The 14529-nt window shown below is 39.1% G+C and overlaps 1 protein-coding gene across 2 annotated transcripts in view; it reads right to left on the bottom strand.

Annotated features, from left to right (window-relative positions):
• Window positions 1–14529, bottom strand: part of dock4b (dedicator of cytokinesis 4b) — a 228037-nt gene that overhangs the window by 79383 nt on the left and 134125 nt on the right. For both annotated transcript variants that reach the window (XM_072454830.1, XM_072454829.1), the window contains exons 17-22: window positions 10259–10412; window positions 7989–8086; window positions 7795–7878; window positions 5316–5416; window positions 2908–2989; window positions 165–335 (exon numbers count right to left, since the gene is read on the bottom strand). In XM_072454830.1, coding sequence (XP_072310931.1) covers window positions 165–335; window positions 2908–2989; window positions 5316–5416; window positions 7795–7878; window positions 7989–8086; window positions 10259–10412 — 690 coding nt within the window. The remainder of the gene's footprint in view (window positions 1–164; window positions 336–2907; window positions 2990–5315; window positions 5417–7794; window positions 7879–7988; window positions 8087–10258; window positions 10413–14529) is intronic.

A 14529-nucleotide genomic window follows, 5' to 3' on the forward strand; every position in this document is an offset into this window, starting at 1 on the left:
GGAAAATACGGTACTGAATTTCCTCATGGCGACTCGTAACTTAGCAGAGGCAAAGGGATCAAACAGACTCATTTGTCGGTATTATCATGTCCAAAAAACCTCGATACATCCCCCTCCCGACCACACCCACGCGCGCACCCACACACCCACACACACGCAAGTACCTGAGTCTGCGCGACCGGACTCGCGCCCTTGTTCTCCTGGGAGAGGAAGAAGCGGATGGACATGAAGAGCTCGTGGATGCAGACCCTGAACTCCTCCTCGTTCTGACCCCCCGTGGCCAGAGAGAAGAGCCGCCGCGACTGGATGATGTACTTGAAGATGTACTCGCTGGCCTAAAAGGGAGGAGAGCCGTCAGTGCGCGTTGTCATCAGCGACTCAAACTCTGATCACGACCACTTTGGAGTCGTTAAAATGACACGTTAGACAGTTGAATTTGATGTGATCAAATTTCTTCCTGATCGTGGTCTCTCTGATCCAATTTTGCAGTTTGAACGTCATTTAAATTGTCTTAGAGGTCCAGAAATGAGATGATAAGGAGAAGATTTTGATGTGTACATACTGTAACTGGTGAGTAGCTTGGCTTTAATTCCTTGTCATCGGTGAAAATAATTTGAGTTTAGATATTTTCTGTGTTTAAATGACGCATAAAAAGATGATCAGTGACGTACAGTAAGCACAATAAATATGAATATCCACTTTTTTAACTTATACTCAACACAGATAAGTTTTAAACACGACACTAGACATTTGCATTTAAATAATATACAATAATTACTTAAATGCCATTATTGTTCTTGACTGTTTCACAGCAATATTTTAGAGTAATGAAGCTAGCGTAGTTTCAGCCTGGAGCACCCAACTCCACCCAATCTACGTCCACTGCTACACAAGGGCTCACCCGCTTCCAGCTTCAATCAACGCGCCCGAGTAACCCCTCCCCCTGGCACCTCCTCTGCCCAATCAGGGCCCTGTCAGTGCCCAGTCTGCCCCAATTAAACCCTCATGCAGTTTAAGTCTGTGCTGCGACCCACCGCCTCCCCTCCTCCTCCTCTGCATCCCTCACCTCGTCCTCATCATCCTCTCTACCCTCTTCATCATATCTACCACTAGCTGTATACTCTATTATGCCACGCCCATAACCACCACACCTCCTGCCAAATAACCCACGTAATAAAGCTCAATAAAGTTTCTCCAGGGTGAACTAAAGTTGTTTTCAGGTCTAAAACAGTAAAATCACAGGAGAAGAATAATAATTTCCAAAAAAAGAAAGAAAAAAAGACAAGCATTGCAATAATAAAAAAAATTCAAGTAATTTCAATTTATTATTATACACCCCGAAACAGTGTGATGTGAAACGTTGGCTATGTGTCCGTTTATGTCACATAGATTTGATTTAAGCGTGTCACATATTAGAGGAAAGAACAAGGATTTCACTGTTGTTTTGTGTGTGAATGATCATTAAATCCATGCGCAACACGTTTGATATTGTGAAATCCTTATTTGAAAATAATTAGACAATGAATCAAAGCGTACGCTAAGCTTTTGATGAGTTTGAAAATGTGCAAATGAAAAGAAAACCTCTTTAAACGCCTCATACAAGAATAAGCTGCGTGTACATCTGTGGCGCTTCGCTCATTTATTATTAAGTGCACAACAAAGTATTATTTACAGTGTTGCCAAATGTATATGTTGAATGTTAGATGAGTACGCAGCACGCTCTGACAGCAGCATGGACGTGGACATGGAGATGGAGTAAACCAAAGCATCACGGGTGACTTATTAACAATGTATGACGTGGTAAAGAGGTAAAACTGAGGTATTAAAATGGCCCTAAAAGGTCGCCATTTCATCCAGGGTCCCAAACGTCTGATTTTAACTAAAATAACTGCTTCGAAACCTAATCCTCATCCTCATTTCATCCTGAATTTGAGATAATATACCGTCCAAAATAAACATTAGCTCCAAAGAAATGTGAGGAATAATCGAATTTTATCATTGAATGTCCCAAAAGTCCTGATTTTAATCAGATAAATGATTTATAAACCTAATCCAAATATGATAAATATGTTGTAAACATACATATATGTGTGTTATTTGCTAATAATAGTGAAAAATTAATAAATAGTTCCGTCCCCGGATGAATGAGTCCCACATGATAAAAGGGATGTAGAGCTGCAAATTCAAAGTGTTTGCTCATTAATTTAACATTTAATTTCACTATAAAAATATCAAAAACATTGTTGGAATTTGGGATTTTAACACCGCCATAGAACAAATCCACTTAATTTCACAGTTTTGTTGCTGTCGTTTCATTTTCAGGAGCACACATTTATGTTATACCACCCTCACACTTCAAACTCTAGCAATATATTACAAGTAAGAGCATGTTCAATATCTTTAATAACTACAAAGATAAATCCCCAACAAAATGCATAAATTCCTGTTCTGCATCTCTCAAAATGATAAATGAATCATATTTTCAGAATGTGCTTTTACCCGTTTAGACTTTTAGAGATACAAATGTTTGATGAATATTAAAGCAAACTAAAAATCAATGTTTGAATTCTCCATTTGCAAACGCGGAGGTCTCAAATCAATAAAGTTATGTCATGAAACGTACAGAAGAGAGAGAAAAATATTGAAATGACATTTTTACAACATTTGAACTGCGATGTTTACCAATAGATTTGTTCCTGCACAATTTTTATATTTTTGTGTAAAACGTAGTCGACGAAAAACACTTTTTAGAGGATTATCACAATTTTCATAGATTTTTTTCTGCATAGTGCTAAAAGCAGACACACAAATGGGAGCACAAAAGGTATTAATGACTACATAGTCAGCGTGTGCGTGTGCGTGTGCGTGTGCGTGTGCGTGTGCATGCGGTTTGATGGCGCGTCTCACCTTGAGCACCTGCTGGATGTGATCCTGGTGCTCGGCGTCCACAATGCGGTCCACGTACCACTTCAGCACTTTGATCAGATCCCTGAGGACAAAAACACGCAGCCGTTTTACCATTCACCTCCAGCCGCCGGAGAGCCTCGCGGGGCGCCGGCGGGCTCCGCAGCGGCGCATGAGGCAACGCACATGAGGCAACGCAGGAGGTTAGATTGAAACGCACAAAACACGTAACTCTCCCATGACCCTTTAACCGCGCCTCTGACAGGTTTGAACACTGGACCAAGACGCAGTTAAGATCTATACAGGTTAAAAGTTGCTAAAAATGTTATCAGAGAATAGCACATTTTTTTAGGTTTAAAATTTCACTTCCTGTTTGTAATTGATGACATCACACGAGGAAATTACCCAGCAAACACTGGGCAAAAACTCCTCTAATGTCACAATTTTTTTTTTATTTGACAAATAAAAATATATGAGAGCGACTTTATTTTGTTGAATTGTTGAAAGTGTCCCTTGTGAGATGTCACTTCCTGTCATTTTCTACAGATTTTTCAACGTTTTCTCCACAAATACCTGCTCGATTTGTGTAAAACTATAATGTATATGTACAACAGGTATAAATACACCAAATAAAGTCAAAATTAAAAGTCTGATACATTGTAAAAACCTGTCAGAAGCACTTTAAATTGTACTTGAACATTATTTAACCTCTGCTCTCCAGACTCCTGGCCTGATGAGCGTGTATTCATCCAACATTAGATCAACAACAGTTCATTTAGGTTAAAGTGCATACGACACGTTCGACTAAACATTTCACTAGAATGGACTAAGCATGATTATATTTAAGATTGCACTAAAAATTTTGCCTATTTTCCCCCAGTTCGACTATTTCGGAGAGGTTTATAACGTTACTTCCTGGTCTGACATGAGCAGCGAATGTGACGCAGTTGGAGGTCATTCCACAACCGTTACCCAGCAACTATACTGTAAACGACGGCCAAAAGCCATATCAATTCAACAACAGATCTGATTTGAACGGATAATAACACCTTTATTTTAAATCAGTATTTAAACGTTAGAAAAGTGGGTCAATTTATGATTTTCTTCACAAAAAATGCAACTTGACCGACTTAACACCATGATAAATATTCACCACTGGGACAAGAGAGCCAAAATGTGCTCTTTGAAGTAAAGCAAGTGGTAACTACGCCTGTTTCCATTATTCAGCCTCTTTAAAGTGGAGGAGCTGCCGCGGCGTCACATTGTGTGTTTTATGTGTGTAAAATAACAGGATGATGCGTCCGGTCTGATCACAGATACAGAGAGTGTGAAGGAGAAGGCAACAGCAGCTCCTGAATATGTGAGTCTGCAACGGAGGGAGGGGAGGAAGGAGGGAGGGAAGGAAATGAAAGAAAGGGAGGGAGGGAAGAAAAGGAAAGAAAGGAAGGAAAGAAAGGGAGGGAGGGAAGAAGGGAACAAAAGAAAGGAAAGAAAGGGAGAAAGAAAGAAAGGGAGAGAGAGAAGGAGGTAAGAAAGGAGGGAAGGAGGTAAGAAAAGGAAGGAGGTAAGAAAGGGAGGGATGAAAGAAAGAAAGAAAGGAAAGAGAAAGAAAGAGAGGGAGGGAGGAAGGGAAGGAAATAAAGAAAGGGAGTGAGGAAGGGAAGGAAAGAAAGGGAGGGAAGGAAAGGGAGGGAGAGCAAGAAAGAAAGAAAGAAAGGGAGGGAAGGATGAAATAAAGAAAGAGAGGGAGGAAAGAGAGAGAGAGAAAGAAAGAAAGGGAGGGAGGAAGGGAAGGAAAGAAAGGGATGGAAGGATGAAAGAAAGAAAAATAAAGGAGATAAAGAGAGAAAGAAAGAACGGATGAAAGGGAGGGAAGGAAAGAAAGAAAGGGAGGGAAGGATGAAAGAAAGAAAGAGAAAGGAAAAAAGAAAGAGAAACAAAGAAAGAAAGGGAGGGAAGGAAAGAAAGGGAGGGAAGGAAAGAAAGGGAGGGAAGGATGAAAGAAAGAAAGAAAGGAAAGAAAGAAATGAAGGAAAGAAAGAAAGGAGGGCTGCTAAAGGAGACCGGAAAGGGTGTTATTCTCCACTCAAACCGCCAGGGGGCAGTGTAGCCATTGTGTTTGCACTACAGTCGGTACAATCAGCAGCAGAAAGTGAGCAGAGGGAACTTTTGAGTGCATTATTATCATTATTTCAACTTTAATAACAGTATAAGTATTCACACTGTTATGTTAAATGTCAAACTGCTTTTTCTCGACAAGCTGGGATTAAATTATAAGTCGTTTGTTCCCGTCTTTGTTTTCAAAATTCACAGGTTAAGAACGCAAACGCCTTTTGAATTGGAAATGTGATATTCTCAGTTTACAACAAACCAAATAAGAAATAATACAAATAAATAAACAATGTAAATACCTGTAAGACAAAGCTCCGGCGAAGTGGCTCTCGATGTACGTGTCCATGACTGGTTTAAAATGTTGGAATTTGCTGTCTTGGAGAAGGTTAATAATGTGAACCTAAGAAGAAGGAATAAATGTATTAAACATTGTCCTTTTCAAACAAGTACAACCAAAAAAAATACACAAAGCAAGGTCTAAAACACATCTATCTATCATTTATGACATTACGAGTATTTTTAGGGCTCAAAATTACCTTGAAAAACCTCTCCACAGATGCTGGGTTTATTGTATTTATTTTATTTATTTATTTTATTGTACTGTGTTTATTGTATTTATTTTATTTATTGTACTGTGTTTATTGTATTTATTTATATATTTTAATTTTATTTTACGTTCTTACGTTTTAATTTAATTTATTTAAAACATAAAACACAGAACAGAACCAGAGAGCAAAATTAGAAATAAAACATTGTGACATTATATATTTCTTTTTTGTAGTTTTTTTGTGCATTTTATGTGTATATTTTTGTTTGCTCTAAACCTTCAGTCAAGATGTCATGAAATGTACTTTTTACTTGTCAGTCCAGTTAACATAGTACAGTTACCCACTTTTAAACGTAATGAAGTAAAAGTGAAAAGTACACACTGTAAAATGTACTTCAAGTACAGATACAAACGGTACAAAACGGGTGATTTTAAAGCTCCATTTCACACATATTCTCATGGCATGTGCCGGTTGTATGAGGAGACATCACGGTTACCATGACGCTGGCTTTCTGACTCCACGGCGACCGCTGCTGATTGTACATCACCAATCTGACCGCAGGAGATAAAACGTCTAAAGGAGTCGGGTTAATTCGATCGATTTGAAGTGGCGGACAGAAGAGCTCTCCGGCCTGTGCGGACCTTTTCATCGCCCATAATGCCACACGGGGCGGGGTTTGAGGTGGTGTGCAGCCGGCCGAACAATCGATCTCTCCGCGGCCGGTCAGCGCAGCGCGGTGTGACCGGAGGGAGATTGGTTCACGGATCGCTGGAGCGTTACGGCGCCGGCCCAACTTTGTCTGAGCGGATTTTGTCGGGCAAAGTTCTGGACACGTCGAACGCAATGAAATGTGGAGCATGAATCCAAAAGAAATGACTCAAACCACAACTGTGATTAAAGCGCCCCCTACAGGCCGTACGACTCACTGAACTGAAACGCAGTTACGATAAATATATTTAGAATTAAATTTCCTTTCTTTCCTTCTTCCTTACCTTCGTTCCTTTATTTTTTTGTTCCTTTCCTTTCTTCCTTCCTTTCCTTTCTTTCCGTCTTCCTTCCTTTCCTTTTTTCTCTCTTTCTTTCCTTTCTTTCTTCCTCTCTTTCTTTCCTTTCTTCCTTTCATGTCCTTTCTTTCTTAATTTCACTTCCTGTTTTGTCATATTACCCATCAACCACTGGGCAAAAACTTAAAAGTAAATGAGAGCAGCTTTATTTTGTTGAATTAATGTTGAGAGAAAAGTAGTTTACTTTGCCTATCCACATGTAAGAAAAAATAAAAAATAAAAAATTGCACAAAATCTTCAAAATCAGCACAAATAAACTAAGTTGAAACAATGTGGCATTAATCAACCCTAAAGTCATGAAAGTTGTCAATTAAAAAACCTTCATGTCAAAAGATGAATATTTTCACATTTTGAATCCAATCCTGAATAATTAATGATACATTTAGACATTTGTACGTTTTCAGTTTCAATCTTTCTTCCAAAAACAGTCATGGCATTCTTAAAGCGCCCCCTACAGGTCGGACCACTCACTCAACTAAAACGAAGTTAAGAAATATGAACATTTTATCACAGAATAGCTCATTTTTTAGGTTTATAATTTCACTTCCTGTTTGAAATGGATGACATCACACCAGGAAATTACCCAGCAACCACTGGGCAACAACGTCTCTAAAATCACATACTTTTAATTTGACAGATAAAAATACACGAGAACAGCTTTATTTTGTTGAATTCATGTTTAGAGAGTCAAAAAAGTTGTTTCTTTGTGTAAATTCTGCATAAACTTTGACTGGAATGAGTGTGATGTCACTTCTTGTCATTTTCTACACATTTTTCAACGTTTTCTCCACAAATACCTGCTTGATTGGTGTAAAACTATAATTTATATGCTCAACAGGTATAAACACACCAAATAAAGTCAAAATTAGAAAACCGTTCAAACCTGTCATAGGCACTTTTTTTTGTGTTTTTCCATGTACACTCCTCTGCACAACTTCATTATTTTCCATCATTCTACTATCAGAAACTTAATTTATCCGAGCAAACTAATAAACACATATTGTTGAGGTAAATAATACAATTGGAAGTTATATTACACGAATAGTTTTGTATTTCTTTGATTGATTGATTGATTGATTTCTTTGATGATTGATGAAACCCTGCGCTCTTCTCTCAGATCAAATCAGGCATAAATTGGCCACTTCTCTTCAGTAAACCGCGCTCACCAGCGAATCGAAAACCTTCAGGCCGTATCTTTGGCTGCTTTCATCCAGAATCCCGAACAGCGTGTCCAGCGTGTCCTGAAGAAACTGAAAGAAAGACAAACACTATTCAACGCAGCGACCTTTCACGCCGTGCCGAGAAATCACATGAACCGAAACCAAAACGACGAGCGATGGATTCTCCGCCGTGGACCTACTTTGACAATCTCCGAGCCGTCGATCTCCTTGAGCTTGGAGAGGCTGTCGTTGATGCGTTCGGGGTGCGCTCGCCACTTCAGCAGGTCCAGCATGTCGCCTGGAGAGACACAGGGTCAGAAGTAAGAATGTAGAGCGCCGAAAATCAGGACAGCGCTCGTTTCGTCGACTAAAATGCAGTATTTGCGTCGCAGTTTTCGCCAATGTTGTCGTTCTGCTGACTAAAACGAAATAACAAGTAATCGTAAAGACTATGACTGAAACGACATGCATTTTTGGCGATTTCATCTATGACTAAAAGTAGATCTTTCTGTCAACTTAAGTGCTAAATAATAAATGAATAAAAGGCAAAAAAGAGAAACAAACTCCAAGGAACACGCCCGTAAATGTTTGGGAATTAATGTTATACAATTTATCATAGTTAAACTGAACATTAGATTTTCTGGTTGGCTAAAACTATGATGGATTTGGTGGACTCCATTGATCATCAACTAAAACCAAGACGGAAATAATTCTTGACTAAATCTAGTCTAAAAGTGAAAATGATTTAAGTAAAAAAACTCAAGCTAAATTCCTTTCTTCTTTTTCTTTTCTTCATAATATACATAAATACTGAATCGGGCATAACGTTAAAAATACAAGTGGTGGTAATATATTCACTGTAGCTCGATGAGGCGGCACATGCAGCGCCGACAACCTGCAACGTTGTTTTCTAACATACTTTCTATTGATTTTATAATTTTCTGAATTGTCCTGTTGCTCTTCTTTTCACTGGTCAGTTGCCAATTATGGATGCAACAATTCAGGGACAGGATATGAGATTGTAGTATAAGTAATACAAATATTATTATTATTAATAATTAATTAATTAATATTATTTACTGTGCCAGTGTGCAAAACCTCCATAGAGATGCATTACCCAAAACATGAATAAAAAATAAACAGAAGAGAAGTAGAACGACCTGATAAACTGCCGTGTCACTGCTGGTAAACACATGCATCACTTTATACAGTGTTTGCTCTTAAAAACGTCTTTTCAGAATACTTTAGGGCCTTAAATGATGATCCCGAGCTCTATTCATTCTGTTCAGCTCCATAGTTACTTGAAGGATAAATGGGCCAGAGGTGTCCAAAGCCCTCAGACAAAAATGTGGTTGACCCTTTTGTTCAAGAATCAAATCGAATAGAATACACTTTATTGTCCTCAAGAGACAACTTTTCTTGGGCACAGATCTACATGGTTGCTGAGGACAATGGCACAGTAGATAATCACTAAAAACACTCAACACCACCACTTACTAAAACAACCCAGAATACTATGTAACTCAGGAATACATCAGGAATAAATCAGGACCCAATCAGGACCCAATCAGGACCCAATCAGGACCCAATCAGGACCCAATCAGGACCAAGCCAGGACCAAGTCAGAACCAAACCAGGACAAAACCAGGACCAAATCAGAACCAAATCAGGACCAAACTGGGACCAAACCAGGACCAAAACTGGACCAAACCGGGACCAAACCAGGACCAAACGGGGACCAAACTAGGACCCAACCAGGAACAAATTAGGACCAAATTAGATTCAAATTAGGACCAAATTAGGACCAGAACAGGACCAACCAGGTTCGAACCAGGACCAAACTAGGACCAAACCAGGACCATCCTTAAATACCCACCTGTCTAGTAAAGGCGTCCGCTGCAGTGATATTGGACTAATGCATAAATATCTAAAAACATGTTTGGATATTGGTCACAATGAAGAGATAGTCTGTGTTTATCTGCCTCACAATCAGTGTATAATTAATGCATCACACGCAATAACATAAAGCAACAGGAAGTAGCACCACCGCGTCATCAGCACAGCCCCGAAACATCCAAACTTTTAACAGTGACAAGAGATTAAAATGTTATCTCCCGAGGCACAGTTCCCATGAATAAAACATAGATTAGATACATTTATAAGACTTTGCAGACACTGATTATTTAAAATGTGTTTTTTTATCTAAATACCTGTATAAAAACTAGCTTTGTACTGTTGCATATGGAAAACCACTACAGAGAGTTTATGGCGTATTATCTGCATATTCAGTAGTTACTTTGCATGCTGCACTCTTCACTTCGCTGCCAATTTAAAATAAACCCAACACATTTCTCAATATTAATTCACAATAGAACAAAAGGAAAATTACTCATTAAATTGCTCCCTTTGTAAACACACTGCCTTGGCAAAACGATGACAATGAACGCTATGAATCATCTGCACAGTTTACCGTTTTGAGTGAGTTTGGTGGAGCAGAGGAAGCTGGTGATCCAGAATGACTCCTTGGTCCCTTTCAAGGTCTGATTGTTGGACGGCAGGTTGGCCTTGGAGAAGGGCAGCTTCAGGTAACGCGAGCAGTCGGCCAGACTTGTGTTCTCCTCGCACTGGACGGGGGGGGGAATAAGACAAGATACATAGGTTAAATTGATAGCATCCGTGTGTAGTGTTTCCCGTAATAATACAATAAAACAAAAGTATGGGTCCGCATATACTGCAGTGTATCAATTAGTCGACTAAAAGGGCTGTGGCGTCGTTTATCTCTATGATCTAACAATGTACTTGGACAAAAATACCAATATCAACTATGAGTACAGCGAAGTACTATTTAACAATGTCTTTATGTCTAAAAAGGCAAATTAAATTCACAATTATATCTCAAAACTCCAGCTGACTCAGCCCTTTTTCCTTTCTGCCGTGATAAAAGCTTTATAATCCAAATAAAGTAATTATTCGACAAATAAAACTGTTGGTCCATCAACTACAGCCCTTGTATATTGTTGTCATATCTGGAATTAATCAAAATTAATTCCAGAAATATAACTTTATGTATTTAACCAGATAAGCAGATGAGAGACACAGGGCAGATCTGTGGAGAGGCGACCCCACTTGACATGTTTGAGTCATTAAAACAACTGTAATAATATTTTTTTTAAAAGCTAGCTCGATATGTTTATTTCTGTACTGACCGAATAACAAAACGGAATCCTGACGGCAGAGGATATAACAATTTTGAGAGAAAAATAAAAATGTTCTCGCCTTATTAATGAAGCTAACGCAGTTGTAATGATCATGATGGACGGCTGGACGGCAGTACCGGTAATGCTCAGAACTAGTGCAGCGATGATTTTTAAGGACTTTAAAACTGCACAGAAGATCTCGGGAGAAACCTCACGCAGAACGGAGAATTTTCTAACCAGGATTAATTAAACCAGCATGAGTGCGGCTAAATGCAACTCCAGGTATGTTTACAACGAGGGAACAATGTTAGAACATGGATAAAAGATCAACAAATACTCTACTTGGTGAAGATGCCTAGAAATAATCTATAGTGCTCTCAAAGAACCCACAAGACATAAATACTTTTTATCAAAAGGAATAAAAAAAAAAAAAAACGTTGGTACCAGTTTTTAGTATTAGTAATACCTCTAGGGCTGTAGCCATCGATTTTTTTAGTAATAAAGTTAGTAATAAAGTAATGTATCGATTATTTTCTTTGACTTATTTTTTGTACATAGTTATAGGACAGCATTGTGAGGCTTATACAGAGCAGAGGGCCACAAACAAGCTAAAAATTGCAAATTTGTCGAATGACCAAGTGAATCATTTGAAATGTTGTTTTGTGTTTCAATGCCTCCACACCTTTAACAAGACTTGGCAAATTTAATATTAGGTTGGTATAACACCAAACTGCTTGAATTTTTCCAATTTTGCAGTAAAAAGTACTACTTTTTGTTGTTTGGACCAACTTAGCAGGAAACCGGGGGGCCCAAAAAAATTGGTCTGAGGGCCGCATTTAGCCCCCAGGCCGTAGTTTGGACATGCCAAAACTAGGGATGTTGAGAAGCTGACAGATAGAAAAAGCAACATACACTTTTAGAATATCAAAGCAACTACCTCAGTCTTTTGACCACATTGACTGAGGATTCTGTTAACAACGTGGCATAACACTGATAAATCCTCCACAGACTCCCACACTAACGACTCTAATGACAGCTTTTGGGTCACTTTCTCTGAGCCGTGGCAGTGTCACCCGATGCCCCACTGTTTGGAGTCTTGTGTGTGTCTATTTTAAGTCAAAGGAGAATCTAGGCCAGTTTCATTGAGCTTTTCAACCACTTCCATCTGGCACTAGAGGCTTTTCGAGCCCGTGGTGGGAAACACGAGGGCGACAGGAACTGGTCCTTTACAACAGGTCAGGGGTCGACTTGGAATAAAGTAAGAGTACGCTAGAGTACTCAAATGACTGTTTTAGAATAACAAGGAACGTAGTGACGTGTTAGTTTTGTGCATACACGTAATCTAGTACTAGTTACTTTTTTCAAATCAGTGACTATTGAGACTCAAGCCTAAGAAAAATACACTTTCAGATGCACGTTTTAAAAATCTCCATCGATATGACTACTATTTTGTAGCTGAGGAGTAAATGCAGGGAAACAGCGATGTGGTGAGTTTCATTTAAATAAACGACAGAGCTAAAACAAGCGCGTTCTTTTGTTGTGCGTCGGTGCTCTTGCTAATCCACTAATGTTGTTTCAGTGATGTTTTTCATTGCATTGAGGACAGGCCTACACATGCTTATTGTATGGTATTGCATTGTGTGGATCAGTCAACATAAAAGAGAAATAAAGCTCGGTCAGAAGCATTTACTTTGCTTGTTTATTTGATATTTTAATTATTATGTTTTTATCTGTTCAGAAACGCAAAGGGATTGTCGGCAAACGGTATAGGCTGTACAATAATACAGCCCAGGCTTTTAGCTAGAGGGCCGTCTTCCCGTTTTTTGGACGGGGTATCTCGACATGTGGACGGACATTTTCGAGGGCAAGGACGGTGTAATTTTTATTAATACATTTTAGAAAAGGGTCATCATTAAATCGGGCCGGGAAGCGTTTGACGATAGTCCGCCGTGGTTCGCGCCATGACAGCTCACTGTTAACAAGTGAAAATGTGCATGCTGCGCGCTGATTGGTCGACAAAGTTTGTGTGCTTGGCTCTGATTGGCTGCCGAGCCGTGGTCTGGAAAATGCCGAAGCTCCACGTTTGCCGAACCTCCACGGCCAAATACCATGTAAAATACGGCGCGATACGCCGCTCCTAAGTGGCAGAGTGTGATCCGCACGGCCGAGAGGCGCAGGCGGTGTGAGAGTATGGGAAGTCAATATGATACTTCATATACTTTCATGTCTTTAAACCCACATTAGATTTAGATGAGGTTTTTCTTCTTGGTCTTCTCAAGTGCTCCAGAAATAAACTGTCTGATGATTTATTGATGCACTATTTTGGGAAACCATTTAAACTAAACAAAACAGGACAAATCAATGTGGTAATTATACTTTTATTCAGACTAAAAGACAGTTAAGGAAGTGTAAGACCGGCTGAATCTTTACCAAAAACAGGACACACCAAACCAGGACTATGCTAATGATCTAGATACTAGGACTTAAACACTATACCAAGACTGGACACTAGTGTTGTCAAAAGTATCAAATATCAGGTGCTATTCGATACTAAACTATTATCAAAACTAGATACTCATTTGCGCAAGTATCTATACAAAAAAATCAATTAAAAAAAATCATATAAACCAGACAAAATTTGACCTTTTCCTGAACTAGTTTGCAAGGGTAATAACGAAAGTACTATTAGTTTGTGTTGAAATTTACTTTAGTCTTTTTATTATCATTATAGTATCAAAATCAGCCCATTCCAGAACAAAAGTTTGAAATGTTAGTATCACATCAAAACATTGGGACAATACTAGGACTAAACCTGGATTAGAACACAAACGGAGTCTCAATCGGGACTAAACTAAGCTCAAACCAGGACCAGACCTGGACAAGCGTGAAAAATACTAAAATAACTAAAACGCTACCGTAAAAAGTCCAAATACTAGTCCAGCAGCGAACTGGGACGCCTTTGAGTTTTCACATCCGACTGAAATGTACTCAAAAACCTCCGTGAGGAATAAATAATAAAACTTTCGGTCACTGCTCGGCCTCTCGGCTCGTAAAAGACAGACCGTGCAGTAGTTTCCATTCGCCGCTCCATCTGAGGGTTACGCACAGGCCCCTCCCCCCGCGGCCATGCAAAATGTGCGCGCACTCTGCAATTATTATAAATGACACCCAAGAAAGGCTCCCGGGCGGCTTTTACGCAGGGATACAGCGCTGTTTTATGTGTTTGGGGCTTTAGATGTGTCCTACAAAGCTAAATGTGTGAAAATATGACTAAGACTGGTCATGGACGACGTGTGAAATACAAAGAATTTACATTGCGGCGTTTATCAACTTGATTTTATAAAGTTCAGACTGGTGTGGTAGAATATACAGGAGGTAAAGTTTGGGACATGAAAAGATAGAAAAAGAGATGGTTTTAAAAAGATCATCAGGTTGCGTTGATACTAAGAATTGAACTTGATTTTGAAACCAAGAATAAGGATTGATACTAATTTAAATACCTCAATAACAAGAAAAATCTATTTTTTTGGCAATAGAATGTAAT

This window comes from Eucyclogobius newberryi, unplaced genomic scaffold (assembly GCF_026437365.1).
Source record: "Eucyclogobius newberryi isolate DKJ021-1_F unplaced genomic scaffold, fEucNew1.0.hap1 SCAF_2, whole genome shotgun sequence".
Classification (NCBI taxonomy): domain Eukaryota; kingdom Metazoa; phylum Chordata; class Actinopteri; order Gobiiformes; family Gobiidae; genus Eucyclogobius; species Eucyclogobius newberryi.